The 16,919-nt window shown below is 41.6% G+C and overlaps 1 protein-coding gene across 3 annotated transcripts in view; it reads right to left on the bottom strand.

Moving 5' to 3' along the window:
• JARID2 (jumonji and AT-rich interaction domain containing 2) overlaps positions 1-16,919 on the bottom strand; it is a 205,713-nt gene that overhangs the window by 16,710 nt on the left and 172,084 nt on the right. For all 3 annotated transcript variants that reach the window (XM_079301667.1, XM_079301666.1, XM_079301668.1), the window contains exons 7-10: positions 9,871-10,888; positions 5,304-5,806; positions 618-710; positions 68-186 (exon numbers count right to left, since the gene is read on the bottom strand). In XM_079301667.1, the coding sequence (XP_079157793.1) occupies positions 68-186; positions 618-710; positions 5,304-5,806; positions 9,871-10,888 (1,733 nt within the window). The remainder of the gene's footprint in view (positions 1-67; positions 187-617; positions 711-5,303; positions 5,807-9,870; positions 10,889-16,919) is intronic.

Genomic DNA, 16,919 nt, shown 5'->3' with positions numbered 1-16,919 from the left:
CACTCCCTGTACCAAGCTGCCCTGCTGGGCTCTGCTCAGGAGTGAGGTGACAATTTGGGGATCTCACCTTGAAAAGGGTTCCGATTTTCCCACAGGAAAACCACTCCCATGGGTGTTGGTATCTACTTTTCCACAATGCACTGCTACATGGCAATCTTTCTGTTCCACTATCCGCCAGTATTCTTGCTGTGGGAAGAGAAAGCAGCAATGCATTTTTAATTCACTGAACAAAGTATCTCTCTTAAAATATAAACCCCAGAAATTTACTAGGCTTTCATGACCTCAATGTAATTCAACATAAAATATTTCTTAAAAGTAAGAATATAAATAAAGTCAAAATAATGCAGGCAATATTTAGATTTTCTTGGCTTCTTTATTTCAGCACATGTCAGATTAAGAACGTTTTCTCTTTCTCACTTCATCAACACCTTTATTAAAAATATTAAAAAAAATTTTAAAAAGGAAGAATCAACACCACGTCTATTTAACCAATTTTTTAAAATTCATACTAGACAGCCTTAAACTGATTACAGAAATGCTTAAAAGTAAACTATCCTGAATCTCCACACTCAGTGCCCTGAAATAAAAACCATTACTACCCCTTGAGCTGGCCTCACCTCTACTTCAGCTACTGTAGGCTCCTTTGTGAAGCACATGTTCATGATGTTTCTTGCTGTTCGGTAGAAGGTTGTTAGAGAAACAGACCTACCCTGTGGAAAAATAAAATAAAATTAAAAGTGAAAATGAAAAAGCATGCCTACATTCCCCCATGTCCTTCCATTTTTCCTTACAAGCTTGATCCCAGATGACAAGAGAGGGAAAGAGGACAAAATCTGCAGAAGAGGTAGGGGTAGAAAGCTCATTTTGTTGCTGAGAAAGAATACCTCAGAAGATACAGAAAGTCAATCAAATGAACTTCACAAACCCACCATGTAAAAAGGCCAACTGAATGCTCCCAACAGGAACACTGCTTTGTCGAGCACAAGACTCAGTGTTTGATAAATACAGAGGATAGACGTGGCCCAGCTCCCTAGGACAGGCTGCAAAGAACCCAGCAGGCAGCCAGTCCAACCCAATCCATTATCCAGGGACCATGTGGCCATGCTCTTTATGCACAAGGAGCAGGTGAAAAAGACTTAGAAAATTCACAGAAATGCTCAGCATCAAATATTGTACATGTGGTGGAAGAGGGTCACAAAAAGCAGAGTTTGCCAGGATTACTGTAATCATTTGCTTTCAAAAACTACTTACGCTTAATTCAATAAAAGCAGTTAAAATGCCAAGGAGCCAAGACCTTTATTACAAGGTTAGGAAAACTAAATTACAGTAAAATTGCTGAATAAGTGCATTCTTTCTTGGCACTGCTGCAGGAGCTGTACAAGAAGAAGCTCTGACTTGGCTTTCTGCTTGAGCTACCCCAAAGTTTCTCAAAGGGAACTGCTTTCCTGCACACCTACACCACCAGAAGCTCTGGGAAACAATGTCTGATGGTTTTGTAGGCAAGAGCACGAGAACCCACTGGCTCCTTTCAGCCCTGACATCATGCTGTGCCCAGACAGGAACACCTGTGTTGCCTCCTCTGCTCCAGGCAGTGCTGCAGGCAGAGACCAGCAGTGCTCTGCAAACATGGAGCACAAAACATCTTTGCTCCCTCAGCAGATCCACTGCTCGTTCCTACTGTGCCCCCCTGACTGCTCATCAGAGCAACCACAGACTTGGAAAACTCCACGTAAATGAGTTTTATTATTTGCACTGTTACCTTCCTAGTTTTTCAATTATGAAACAGATCTGCCAAACCACCTCAGCCTTTTCTTGTGTTTAATTTATTTAATAACTATGTCCAAGAGTAAACTAGAAAGAACTATAAAAGCAGCTTTCCCCCAGAGGCAGAGTCTATCACTCTGCTCATACGCTTGTAACGTTGTCACTTTTAAAACTGAATGCTGCATAATTAGCTTTAGCAAAAAAAAAGTTTGTGAAATGCCCAGGGCCTGGGGCACTCTGATTCCCATAAACTTCAGAGCTGGATTCTCTGTGATCCAATAAGCAATTTCCTTCATCTTTTAATGCCTTTGTGAATGGTTTATTGAGGCAGCCTTTACAACGAAACCTCTTGTAAAGCGCAGGGCCAGCGCTGGGGCTCAGCCTCCACCAGGCGACCAACACTGCAGCACTGCCTCCCTTCAGATACCTGCCCCTTCCTCTCATCCTATGCAGAAAAACAAAACTAAGGCCTCATCTCCCAAGATCAGCCATGTCTTACCCTTTTTCAGACCGACAAGAAAGAAAACAGAATTATATAGCAAGCAAGAAAAAGAAAGTGGAAAATGAGAACAGTTTAAGCTTTTACATTTGCATATGCCCATTTCTTCCTCTGCCAAGAATGTGGTATCTTTTTAGTCTCCTAAAAACTGAAAAACAAATTAAATAGCTGAGGGGTTTTTGGTGTCTGTTTATGCTGTTGGGTTGTTTTCTTAAATCTGAGGAATCTTGTAACATTTTCTGATACCAATACACAAAATAATTTAAAATGCTTTAATGGAGCATTCTAACCAGAACACAAAATGAATTGCTGAGAAGCAAAATACCCTTTCCAACACCCTGAAAAGTATTTCTGCAGTTCAACAACTGTCCTAGGAGCTTCAAGCTCTGTTGCTGGGACATGAAGAGAGGAAGGTGTAAGAAAAGAAAATTCCTATTTCCTCCCCTGATTCTTCTCACACCTGATGCAGGGGCCATGAGAGCCAACCCAGGGGGAGCATCCCCACCATCACCAGGCCTGGAGGGAAGGCAGAGAAGGACACTGCAATGCTATGAATGCTAAAGACATTAAAGCAGACATCAATATGAGCTGAAACCAGAGTTTTCACAATAGCCACATGGGGAAGGAGGGACTCCTCCTTGGGTGAAGAGAGCTCAGCACAGGATTTCCATGACAGTTTTACGGGAGAGTTGGCAAAACTCGTATTGTGATTTCTTCTGTGTGTCCCTCTAATAGGTCTGCTAATATGCCTTCAGTTTGCTCTCAATGGAAACAAATGTTGCTTTCAGGCAGCACCAGTAAAGGTTTTTAAAATATTTTCAGAGCTAAAACTGGGCAAAGGAGAGTGAAAATCTTGCATCAGATTCTGCTTTGATGTCAGCAGTTTAGTTCACACACTTAGAAACGACAACATTTTAATGGTCAGGTAGAAAAGCCACTTATTTAGGAGTAAAGCAAGCAAGCACAGCAGCCTGCAGCACACACTTAAAAGCACAGCAGGCCTCACAGCCTGAGAAGGAGAGACACTGAAAATAATATGGGAGTCCTGGCAGAAAGTCAGCCTAACACAAAGGAGATTTACTCTAACCTTGACATGTGATATGGTGGTAAGTGCTCCTGGAAGACTGGATGTCTCTTGCTAAAAACAGCTCAAGCATGTGCTGACTGCAGAAATTACTGTGAGAAACCTTCAATGTATGGCCTCTTCACAGTCTAAAGAACAGACTTTATGGCCTAAGCTAGACTACAGCTATATGATTATAATGTGCTCCCTCCAGCCCTCAAGATACTGAACTGGGCATTTTTCACAGACATGAGTTTGTTTGTTTTATGTGTGTTTTTAATTTTTCATTAGAATTAGAAATGTGCTTTAAAAAGGAACCATTACAATCCCATCATCTGTGGAAACTAACATGAGGGCAGGTTCTGTTAATGAAATTCAAATTTTCTCAGGAACATGTTAGGTAAAGAACACTCCCCCATCCACAAACACACACAGGATTAAAAGGCTTGTTTCATTAAATGCCGTGAAGCACTCTCTGCTTACAACTGATGCCACATCACCTTCCCTCAGTCTTTTAAAGCCTAGTGATGAACTACAGCAATTTTACATCTTGTGGGCTGCCCTGGTGCATCAAGCTTGAGGCATAATTTCTGTGTCTTGAGGCTTGCTCTAAGTGACATAACCAGTATTAATGCATCAGTCCTCCTACAGGAAAAATGCGAAAATGTGCTGTGAAAAACTCTCTCTGCACTCAGGCTGCCCTGGTGTCCCACAGGGCACTCTACAGCAAGGATCTCTCCAGAAATCCACCAGAGATTTGCTTCCCCCTGACTTCTCCCCAGTCCATCACCTGTGAGAACTGCTCCCAGTTTCTGCACTACAGAGAACATGGGATGGGATCAAAACAGGCAAGTCCCAGTGTCTGGGAAGCTGCTGGTACCACAGTGGACAACCCAAGGCATGCATTCCCCCACTATGCTTGAGGTTGTTCATGCAGCAGTCAGGGTAAGGCATAACAAGTTTTTAATTTAACCATCATTAAGCACAGGATATTAAGCACAGAAATGCTACTTCACTATTCACAAAAGTTGCTGTCATTAGATAAGCTTTTCTCAAAGTGCAGCATGGCAAGAGATCGCTTTTCAAAGGTGGGATTGAGGCCAGAGTCCCCAAGAACAGGAATTTTTGGGCTGACAAATCATAACAGAAAAAAAAAGAAAGTTTTCTTTTCTGCAAAAGAAAACTGAAGCAAGCTTTTAAAGCCCAAAAGTGAGCTCATGCAGTCCCTAAATAGTTTAACAATGTCATTTTGGGCTATCTGGCTTCATTTCCTGGTGATGGAAGTGAGATTGGAAGGGAAGAACAGCGTATTCTTTTACTGGGCACGGACACTCGATGCTGTATTTCTCTCAGAGTGCAGCTACGCCATTCAACACAACTCAAAACTGCACAGTGAGTTGCAGTGCCAAGTCCTGCTCCAGAGCAGGAGGCTGCCAAATAAAATACACTGAAATAGTCAGCATTCCTTTGTAAATGGATGTACTTGATATGTGGAGGACTGAGCCTCCATGTGACTGCTAGTGCTGAGCAAAGTCTGGCATCGTGCATGAAAATATTGTTTGCATTTCAATTTGCCCTTTCTAAATGTAGCAGGATTTCTAGTGATGTTCGTTCTGATGTGCAGCACTGCTTCACTCAACGAGAGATTTGCAAGAAGCAGGAATAAGAAAGCAGAACATTACTTTAAATGTCACTAGAAAATGAAAATAAAATCTGTGTCTGCAAGGATAATTGGGCAGAGATATTCAAGGAACCTCTCACAAGGAGATGAAGGGGGGCAGAGCCCAACGCATCTTGTTATGACAATAATGCCTCCCAGACATCCCACTCGAGCCAGGCACCAGACTGCCCGGCCATGATAACTGCAGCCTCTGGGATGCCACTGCCACCCATCAGCTCCCCCCAGACAGCTGGGTGTGCACCCAGACAGCACCCACACAGCAGCACCACGGCTCTACAAAACGGCCAGCTGGTTACCTTGTATATACACTTGTGTAAGTCGCTAAGAACTCCCTCCTCCTCGTCCTCCTCGTCCTCCTTCGAGGTCTCCTTTTCCTGAGCAAAGAGCCGCCGCCTGCCCGTCTTGAGCGGGACATCGACCTCTTTTAACTTGTTGCGGAAGCCGTTCTTGTGAACCACGCCATTGATGAGTCCGTTCTTGGGCTCAAACCGGGGCAAGGAATGGAACTTGTAGGCATTCTCTGAATGTCCCTCCAAAGGTCCTTTCCTCTTCTCCAGGATTTCCTTTTCCAGCAAGACCTCCTTCTCCAGTTTCTTGTGCTCCTCGGGGGAGAGGGAGTCATAGGAGAGCAAGTACTGGCAGTAGGCTTCTTGTAGCTTGGCCAGCCTGTCCTGTGCAGTTTTGGGGATGCGCAGCATGTCTGCCAGCTTGTTCCATTTCTTGAGGTCAGTCACTTGCTGCATCCCCCCCATCTCGTTGATCAGCTGGACGAAGCAGGCCAGGTCGAGCTCGCAGCCTCCTGGGGTCCACGTGTGCCAGGCAGCAGAGGAAGGGAAAGGGAAACACAGGAGCAGGTTAGGAAAGCTGTGGGCAGCTCGTGTCAAATGTGCTACCAGGCTGGGCACAAAGGGGACATGACAGCACCAGGCACCTGGGCACCAGTGCACAATTGTCCCTCTCTAAAGACAGGCAACCTTAATTCATTCACAACTTAATTCATTTACAGGCTGTATTCTGCTGCTTGCCACAGTCTTCCCTACAATTCAGTTTGCTCTCCTTGAGTTCATGCCCTTCTCCTCTCCAGGGACTGAAGACATCCCAAAAGCTATCTCCTTGACATGCATGTGTGCCCTGGTCACTACCCAGTGGCTGGGCAGATGAGAGTTGCCCAGCTTTGTAAAAGCCCCCACACCCCTGCCCACCACCAGTCCCACATCTGGTGCATACCAGGAATAAAACAGGCTGAGGTACTGGCCATCAGAAAGACAAATACCTATTCCTTCTGGAGGTGAATTGACAATTATCTAATATCTGCACAACACCTTGAATGAAGTTAGTATTTAAGAGGAGCACAGTAACATTATTAATTTCACTACAGGTAATAAAATCTGTATAAAAACCAAATGGAGGCAAGGGGTTGTTTGGGGTTGGAGCTTGCAACTGCATAAAAAGTTCCAGACACATTATTCTTCCAGACTGAGGCCATCCATATTTTATACTCCATTCTGGTTTTGTATGTTTTAAGATGACTAGCACATTTCACACTCCAGTCAAAAACAAAATAAAGAAAGGAGAAAAAAAAAAGGATTATACAAACTGCAGCATAAAAAGCAGCCAAATGGATGAGGAACAATAAAAGAAACATCATAAATACTCTGAAAGCACAGAAATAAATCATCAGTGGAAAGAGTGAAGAAATGGCCCAAAGACCACCTACAATTCAACAGGGCGCTGTTCAAGGAAAAAAGAGAATAAATACAAAACCAGCATCAACATCTCTGCTGCCACAGCCTCCCCTTTGCCTTTTTCTTTGAGAAAAGTAAAGAACCAGTATGCCATAGCCATTTCAGAGCACTCACTGTTGCAACAGAGGAGGGCAAGAAACAGCATTATGGTAAATATTTTCTGTAGGATGCACATCTTAACTCCTATTATCCTGCTAGCACAAGCTGTACTACTTTTTTCAAACTGCCCTGTGCTGCATCTCAGATGCTTCATTGGTGATTCCAGTCTTCCCTCTGCTTTCCCCTCTTCCACCACTTGGGCCAATCCAGGGAGGCTCAGCAGGGTAACTCTGCGTGCAACATTTTGGGACAATGGCTGCAGCAGAGGCAGAGCAGCAGCAGAGGCTGCTGACATTTATACTGCCCACACAGCACAAGGCAAAGGTGTTTGGCTGCAGACAAAACCAAACATAAGGCTTTGAGTAGAATATGACAAAGGTGCAGGTAGGACCTGCAGATTTATCCTACTTAGTACGTTTGGTAATGGGGTGGGGGAGATTTTAAAAAGGTCTTGAAGCTGAGAAAAAGTAAACACCACTGGGAGAAAAAGTGAGTTTGGAAAGTTTTCCTTCTTTCTTTCTTTCTTTCTTTCTTAATCTTTCATACAGAACGTAATATAAACATAACTTTCAAGATGGCTTCAGTACTTTTTTAGTGGTTTCTATGTGCAGGCCACAAATTAGCTGAAGGTGTAACTCAAGATGGATTTCCATGCCAATAGATTCAGCAATCTACATAAAGCTGGGTAACACACTCCTAACTTGGAAAGAAGTGTGGCCCAGATTTACCATTATATGCTTTCTCCAGCACACAGCCAGTTTAAGGTCCTAGTTTCAGCACTGTTGAAAATTCAATTTTCTCCTGCATCATGGAATGATCACTCATAATCACTCTGCAATATTAGAGCTCCAGTAGCACTTCATTCAACCAGAGCCTACAGCTAAGGTTTGCAAAATGCTCTCAATTATAATTCCATTTCACAGTCATAACTTTTGGAAGCATTTATATCTCAGACTGATGTTTTCCAGGATCGACCTAAGCTTGCTGCTTAAACTTTCCTTGAAAGACTGAAGGAAAGGAAAAAAAAAGGAGAATAAACCCAACAACAACAACAAAGAGGAGCTCTTTAAAAGCATCTATAGCAAAATGGCTTAAAAGAGAGATCTTTTGTTATGCAGAAGTAGTGTTTAACTTTTCTTTTTTTTTAACTGCCTTAATTTCCCTAAGTTAGGAATACTTTTAAATTGCTTAGTGAGCAGCCTCATTTTGAAAAAGAAAATCTTAAATCTTCAGGTATGCCTTAAATACCAAATGCTGGCGCAACAAAAGCCATTGGCAAAAACCCCATTTACTTCAATGGAAATGTGATTTGGCCCAGAGAGAAGGGGCTATGTATGCATGTCTACTTAAACAAGTGTGCATTCATCACCACAGATTATTTTACATGTTTCCTGATAGAACCAACAGATTTTTCCTCTTTGTGCACTGATGATCTCCAGCTTCTACTCTCCATTTTGTTTTTAATTTTAAACACAGAATAGGTAGGAAATCAACTGCAGAAAGGATATATAGGATGCAAATTTGTTAAAGACCACTGTTTGCTCTGGTTATGTGGCACCCAGCAGAATGGAATCCTTGCCTATTCATTAGGCTCTTAGGTGCTTAAATAATACAAATAATTAACAGTAATGCCATCTTAATGCCAAGTTAAGGTATTTCATTAAAAAGTTAACATTGTTCCAGGAGCGTTAATCGAGCTGTCTTGCACATTTTCTTCTCTCTCTTGCCAATGTAAATGTAATTCATTATTCTTTCCTATTAGCATACAACCATTGCATACATTAGGCATACAAAATGTTCACTTATTGCTGCTTGAGTGATTTTAATTTTCAGATTTCCTTGAACATTTTTGCACGCCTATTGCAACAAAGCACTAACCCCTTGTTCCTCCTTCTTAAAATTTTGTTATTTCTCTGCTGTGCCTGCATCAGTTCGCCATAAAATCTGCAATTATTTTGTGTGCTTTTATGCATTTTTCCCTCACTTACCATATGTGATATAAAATAAAGTTTAAAAAGGAGGAGGTGGGGGGAAGGAAGTGTTGTGAATAGTTTAAACAGAAAAGTGTGTCCTTTAATCCAACCAGGGCCAAGAGCTGCTGTTGGACAATGCCTCAAAGGCAAAACTCTAGCCTCGAGCTGTAGCATGCAGGTTCTGTGAGCTCAAGACTCAAACCACCTCAAAAACAAAGGGAAGAACTAACAAAAATTACAATCACAGATTTCTTACTATGCAGTGGCTGCAAAGGCAGTAGAGATGGAGGTAGCTCATTCAACAGTTCATTTGTATGCTGCTGTTGTCATGTTTTTACAAACTACTGTCACATTTTTGTCACGTGTCATATCTGACAGCAGACCATAAACCAAGAATTCTGTTAAATAAGTGATTCTCACTCAGGCATTAGCCCTGGCAGACACCTGCTGGGAGAAATAATGAAACCTCCATTTTGCAATCAACTACATTTTACTGCCTATTCTTGACACTTAATGGTTGTTAAATGTCAGCAGGTCACTGCAAATTTGTGATTTTAAGTGTCTGAGTACCCAAACACAAGTCAGTTCTGAGATATTTTCTTTCCCCTTTGGTTAAATGTTTTTAAAGGAAGAGGCGGGGAGAAAAATGTATTAAAGCCTGGCAGCTTTGCAACCTGTTAGGAAAACATCTTTGGAAGGGTCTGAAAAATATTCTGATACAACCTTTCAAACAAGGCTATCAATACACACAGTGGTACTACCCACATAAATAACACCAGAGAAAGAAGAAGCTTCTCAAATATGCAGACAAGGTCCCACGGAGCTGGTTTTTGTCCCTTGGGTCAAACAGGGAGGAAAATGGCAATACAAAGTCACTCTCTGAAAACCTACCTGATTCGTGGCTGGTCAGTGGAAAAAACAGAGATTCAGAGCTCTGCAGTGTTAACTGAACAGGGGTTTGGTTAAGCATAAAGGCAAACAGAGCATAAAGTCGTACAGGGACACTGACAAGCAGGGGGGAAAGGCCAAGGAAGCACAGCCCTTACCTATGAGTGGGAGTTCATCCATGGTAATGCCCTGAGATTTGAGGTGCTTCTTGATACAGGCCAGCCGCTGCACGTTGGGTCCCCAGCGCCTGCCTAGCTTGTGTATGTGCTGAATCTGGGTCACAAACCGCATTTCATCGTTTAGCTTGCACTCAGGTCTCCAGTCTGGAGGAGGAATCACCCTGCACATCCCATACTTCTCTACCTGAGCTCGGACTGACTCAATGTATATCAGCGGGTCATGAAATTCCTTGGTGGAGGGCCTAAGGATGGGAATCTCCCCCAGCATCCCCCACCCAGACTTACTACTGCCCTTTTCGTGCTTTCCCATTGAGTCTTGTGGCTTGTGCAAGGACTCCGCTTGAGAGGTAGAACGATTTTCACAGGAGGCATTTTCAGTTTTGCCATGTGCTTGTTTCCCTGGCGTACTCTTTCCAGCAGTGGCTCTTTTCGGCCTATTTCTTTCCAAACTCTTCTCTGGCACTTCCTTTCTAAGGTGTCCATTCAGCAAAGGCTTTTCTACTGCTGCCTTTTTGCTGGCAGCTTCTGCCAAGTTGACGGCCCCTTTCATCCTCTTGGTGGGCGACTGTATTTTGTCTATGTGATTCGTCTCTTCCAGCCTCCTCTTGGAATTGCGCAGCCCCTCCCTCAACTGTCTCCCCACCTCCTTAGTGCATGTCTTTTGGTTCAACTTGCCATTGACTTTTACACCATTAACAGCGGTATTGTTAGACTTGGATGCTCCAAGGGATAGCACCTGTTTGCGGGTTTTTGCATTGCTACTTTCTATTTTCCCTGAGATTGTGTGGTTGACAGGTGAACTGGGTTTGTGGTGATTTAGTTTGGTTTCCTTGACCAGTTCTTTCTTGGCTTTGGTGTATGTGACAGTTCCCTTTGTCACTGTTGCAGTGTACTTCACAGTTTTGGACGGTGAAGGTCTGACTTCTCTCATCTTTTTGGCACTGGCTGCATTTGCACTCGGAGATGACATTCGAGTGACCCCGTTGACTTTAGAAACCTGGAATGCCAGAAGTGTTGTAGGAGGAGCAGAAGGAAGGAAACACAAAACAGAAAAGTAAATTAATAATGTGACCGCTCAGCCCAAATTTCCCACTTGCTGGACAGTCATATTCTGCAGTCCTGACTCCTGGCCCTGTCATACAATCTTCATAGAATGGTTTGCACACAGGCAAGAGAGGGGACTAGGCATTTATAATGATCAAATAAAACAAAAATTTGGTTGTTTTTTTTTTTATTTACCAGAAAGCCCCCAGTCCTGCTTTCAGAGGGTACAAAGCCTCTGGCATTAGGGAGGGTGAGGTCCCTTGCTTGCACTACCCCCTTTCTTATCTACCAGAAAGCTGTTATGGAATTACAAAACACAGATGGTCAGATTTACAAACTAATACCTGCATTACCTCTTTTTCTGGCTCTCACCACTCAGCTTCCCATATATTCACACACATTTCACTACTTCTTAGCAGACAAAATAGGCAGCATATATTATCTACTCTAACTGGAATCTGCACATTTGCAAAAAACACACTGAGATTCAAATCAATTTACCTTCTATCCATGCACACATACAAAAAGAGATGTGGAACGCATTATGCACCCAACAGATCAGCATGGCCATGAAGGATAAAGTCTGTCATACATATTAAATGTTGGGCAGTGTATTGTTGCTGAGATCAGTAATTTGAAATTTTTTAAAAAAAATGTATACAGTAGTCCAATGCATTTTTATTTTTTTTAAAGTTTGGTAGCTGGGCAATTTTGCTGACACATATTCTATTAGATCATATTGTCAATGCAGCTCAGAATTGCTGGACTCTGCTGCTTTCTGTAAGACATTTAGACCCAGTTATGAAACTAGAATTTACATTTTAACTACAAGATGTGTTAAAGACCAAAAGCAACCCCCATCTACAAAGGGAATTGAGACAGCTCAGCACTTCTGAAGCTAAACCTCACAACTAAAAAAAACCCGAAGTTGAAGTTCAAAACTCAAAGAAATTTCAGCATTTACAGAATTTTAAACATTGACTTTTTGCCTCCTTAAATGACTGTGAGCATAGGAAAACACATCCAAAAGACAGAAACATTGATAAAAGTACTCAAAGTGAAAGCATACAGTACAATCACCCCTTATCAGCACTCAGGTGAGTAACACCATTTCCTGCAGAGTTGTAATAGTTTCTCCTGTGGGATTTTGAAATCCTTGCCAAATCACTAAAAGCATGGCAGCTTCTCTCAAATAAATGCAAGAACTGCAGTCACTTATATAATAAGGATGATATAAAATAGGTATCAATTAGGAAATACTGTGCTATGGTCTTGCATGCAGTGACTTGTGGAAGGGGAATTGGAACCTGAATATTCTGCATACACACACATACAAGTGTGTGTTAGTGAGTGTGCTTATGCACATTTTCTCCTCTGTACTCCAGAAACTGGAGCAGAAGTAATGATCTTTTAAAAACCATCCATATTCTTGTCCTTCCTGTGCTTGCAAGGTAGAAACACTTAAGGAAAATCCAGTTAACTGATGACATGAGCTTTTACCTTGAGCTTTTCAAAGATGTATGAGGTATCATCTGGAAAGCAGACACTTGCAAACAGAAATGTATTTACCCATTTCCCTTGAAATTTAAGCAGTACTCCATATGTGAAATGCAGGCCTGAATTCAACTTATACAGCACTTTTTCATTCTACAGAATAGACATAGGTAGAGAGCTGCTGAGACATTGTCTCTTGCCTGCAGCAGTCACAACAAGCGTTGAACATCCCTGGATTTATAAATAGCTAGGAACATTGATTACAGATCTCACCTAGACTAACAGAGAAGAATTGATTGAGAATTGGAAGGGGAAGGTAATCTGGGTGACAGTGATCATGAAATGGATTTTCATTTCTAAGATGTGACAACAGTACAGAAAGGACAGACTTCAAAATAAACAAAAACAAACCAACAAAACAAAAAACCTCCAGAAACAAAACAAAAGAAAAATCCACTTGAAAAAATCCAAACTGAAGCAATTTCCTCTCAGAGGAAAAGCATAAAGCACAGGCCATTATGGCTGTTCACAAAGTTCTCTAACGACTGGAAAAATAGAAAATGATCACAGTAAGAAGTGGTAACACAATTATGTGACCAAGGGTAACTACATAGAAAAAGAAAAAGCACATATTAAAATCAGAAAGGCCAAGGAGCTAAAGAAACTTGGGTTAGCAAGAGACTAAAACGGAAAAAAAAAAATATAAATACCTTAAAAACACAAGATAACAATGGAAGAGATAAAGCACCACACAAGGAAGGAAAACAAATAGCCTGACTAAAGTGTTCCTGCTTCTTTTGCATTAACCTTCACCAGAAGTGTCACTGACTGAATATTTATCAGGTACAAAACATAATCCATTTCAGCAAAAATGCTAGGACAGCAACCCCAGTAAGATAGAAGGTACCTGAATGACTTAGGGCATGACTACTGGAAATAAGCTGGGGGCAGACAGTGAGTCTATCTAATTTCAAATCCTAAAATAATTCTGGAACAAGTCATCAACCAGTTAACTGGCCAAACTGACAAATGATTATCAAAAAAAGGTTAAAAACAAAACAAAACAATCTACCCAGGGTTTTGCCAAAATAGCAAATCAAATAATTAAATTAAATTAATAATTAAATAATAATTAATTTAAATTATCTTCCAACAGACACCTGGCTGAGCAGGTAAAGCAGCACCTCTGCTTCAGCAGCATTCCAGTCACTGTCCCCTGGGACATTCCATCAAACTCCTGAGACACATCCCAGACATAATTACTCTAAAGTGGCTTCACAAGGGACTAAACAAGTCATGCTCAAGAAAAGTTGTCATTGTTATAGTTCATTGTTGTCCTGGGAGGGCATTTCATGTGTCTTTCTGCAGGGACTTGGCTTTGCCTTGGTTCTACCACGTATTTTCATTGTTGTTAAATTTGACAGTGAAACACACCTGGAAGGAAGAAGCTGTAATCACTCACAGGACAAGATCAAAATCAAAATCAAAGGAACTCTTGAAGAACCTACTTCAGAACATTTCTACAGTAAGAGGAAGTGCTACATTTAGGAGGCACAAATCATACACATGTAAGGGAAGAATAACATCTGGGGAGTGCAGCAAGCTGCAAAATGCAATGGCAATGCAAAGTGCACAAATCACTTTCTGAGACCTATTATTAAGGATGTTGAAAGCAAAGGGTAGGAGCACAGGCTTTCCTAAAGAGAGCTGGACCCAGCACTGGGACTACACTGTGGGAAAAATTTAGATAGAGAAGCAAGTCTAGAAGAACACAAAGGGCTCGGGTATTTGGAAAATAAGACTGTTGCTAAAAACGCCACAGGAGCTGGTCCTTCTCTGAAAGAGATCACCATGGGACAACTCTAACAGTCCTCTGATGCAAAAGGAGCTCCTCTGAAAAGAGACAGTAAATGCTCTTCCCATGTTCACTGGGAAAAGCAGGAGGAAAAAAATCCCTTTAAATATCTACAATGATCTGAGGCACAACTAAGAAAACTTGCTCATTAGTAGAAAAGGAGAACACTGGAAGAAGCTGTCAATGGACATTATGGAGTCTCATCTACAGGAGGTTTTCAGAAGGTTTCAGGAGGATGTAGCTGTATTACTGTGCTGTCAGGTATGATCAAGACAATCTCAGTGTGAGCAGTCAGGCTGCATGGAGGCATCTTGTCACTCCAGCCTGCTGATGATTTTCTTCTGAGGAAGTTGTGACCAGAAGTCTAAAGGGCCACGTGGGGCACTCCTGAAGCAAGGGTTTGTGAAACAGGGGCTGAGAACAGAACACAGTAAAGCATTCATGGAAAAAGGCAATATCCCCACAGCTTCTATTCAATGCAAAACATGTCATGAACACCAACACCTTTAAGACAGAACCTCCAGATGGTAAGCGCAATATTTTGAATTTTTATTCAAACTTATCATGGGAGTCCAACCATTAACCCAGCAGTGCCAAGGCCATCACTAAATCATGCCCATAAGTGCCACACCAACAGGTCTCTTAAATACCTCCAGGGATGGTGACTCAATCACTTCCCTGGGCAAGCTGTTCTAATACCTGTCCCCTCATTTTCAGCAAAGAAATTTTTCCTAATACCCAGTCTAAACCTATCCTATGATGAAACTTGAGGCCATTTTCTCTGGTCCTGTTTCTTGTCACCCAGAGGAAGAGGCTGACCCCACCTGGCTACACCCCCTGTTCAGGCAGCTGTAGAGAGTGATAAGGTGCTCCCTGAGCCTCCTTGTTTCCAAGTTCAACATGCCCAGCTCCTGCTGACACTTCTAATCAGACCTTTCCCAGTGCAAAACAAACCTGGGAACAGCACAGTCCTGCAGGAATTGGTTTGTGAGATTTGAACTGGTCTATATATACAGCTCTGCATAGCACATAGGATTCAGCCACCAAAAACATACACAAAAAATAAACAACCTGCTAGATAGCAACCACAGTGATCAGAGCAACATCAACAACACTGACAACAGTTTTGGTCCCAAACAAATCCAATGTATGTAACTGATCCTGAATTCATTCAAAAAAATAGTTCTGTGCTTATAGGAGTTGTGCAGAGGTAAATTACCATATTAGGCCAAGAGAGGGCCCCATTGGACTACATTTCCTTTGCTCACAATCCTTTAAAGCAGAAAGACTTTGGAAGATGGCAAAGGAGTAAGCAAAAGAGATAAGGAACCTGTGACAAGTGCAAGGGCACACCAGAAGAAGAAAGACAAAAAAACAGAAACAGAGAGGAAAACTAGAAAATCTCTCGTAATTTCTAATGTTCTGCCTTTATTTTTTTGTAAGACTTAACACTCACAAATGAACCATGCAATTGCAGTGATCAAGGAGCAAAAATATAGTGGAAGAAAAAAGAACATGTGGCTGGCAATCTGGGAAAAAAAATCTCCTTTTGGTAAATACTGAAAAAGTCAAAGACTCAGGACAACAGCAAGAAATTTAGCAATGTCCCATAACTGATAAGTCTAGGGTTTTGTACAAAACTAAGACTTTCTGTAAGGGAAACCATAGAATCCTGTAATTAGTTCGAGTCATATTTGTAATTTGTAAGAAAGCACTGATTAAAATTTCTTACAAATTAAGATTTGTAAGAAAGTACTAATGCTACTGTGGACTGCAGAAGAAAATGCAGGTACCTAACTGTTTTTTAGGAAGGAAAAAAAAAAAGAAAGAAAACCCACATCATCTTCCCTTAACCTCCCTTTATTTTCTAAAACCCTTGCTGATGTGTCCATGTGGTGTGACTGCTGGTTCTACTGCATCAATTTAAATTTTTCTCCATTGTGTGTCACACAATCAAAAACATTTAATACAAAGCAAAGTCACTTGGATTGTGGACAAAACTGTTCTATACTTGTCTTTTTCCTTTCAGAACTACCTTCAGAAGTGCCAGCAGTTGACTTTCATAGAAGTTTTAACCAACCAAACTCTGATGACACAAATTTAAAGAATTTCACACAAGTGTTTCAGTAGGTTAAAAGAATTAAGAACTGCATTCTTATGTTTTGGGAAAATTGTTCAAAACCATGAGCTCATGACAGAGCATGTCACAGCAAGGACCATAAGGTAATCACAAAATAGAAATCCACAAGGATGCAGAAGAAGGCAGACATTCACACTGATGCCTAGATAAAGGCAAACTGCCAAGGTAGAATAAAGAACTGAAGTTTTACAGAGGTACAGACACACTGTAAATAGCCTTTAGGATCCCAAATCTGATTTAGAAGTTAATACAAATTCGATTGAGGCATTTCAGGAAAACTTAAGCCACCACTGAAACACACAGCATTAAAGTCTTTCTCAGCAAGAGCATCACTGCTTTTCTTTTTGCCATTCTTAATTTCCAAGCCTGTGACTCTAAGGTGCCATTTAAAAGCCTTGACAGCCCTCTAAAGGTGGAAATTCCAGCTCCACTGAAGAACAGGTCGGCCTACTTAGAAGAAAAATCTTTAGGTGTCAGCAAGTAAAGACTATCTCC

This window comes from Erithacus rubecula, assembly GCF_903797595.1.
Source record: "Erithacus rubecula genome assembly, chromosome: 3".
Lineage (NCBI taxonomy): Eukaryota > Metazoa > Chordata > Aves > Passeriformes > Muscicapidae > Erithacus > Erithacus rubecula.
The sequence above is the reverse complement of the archived record's forward strand: the minus strand, read 5'-3'. Positions and strand labels throughout refer to the sequence as shown.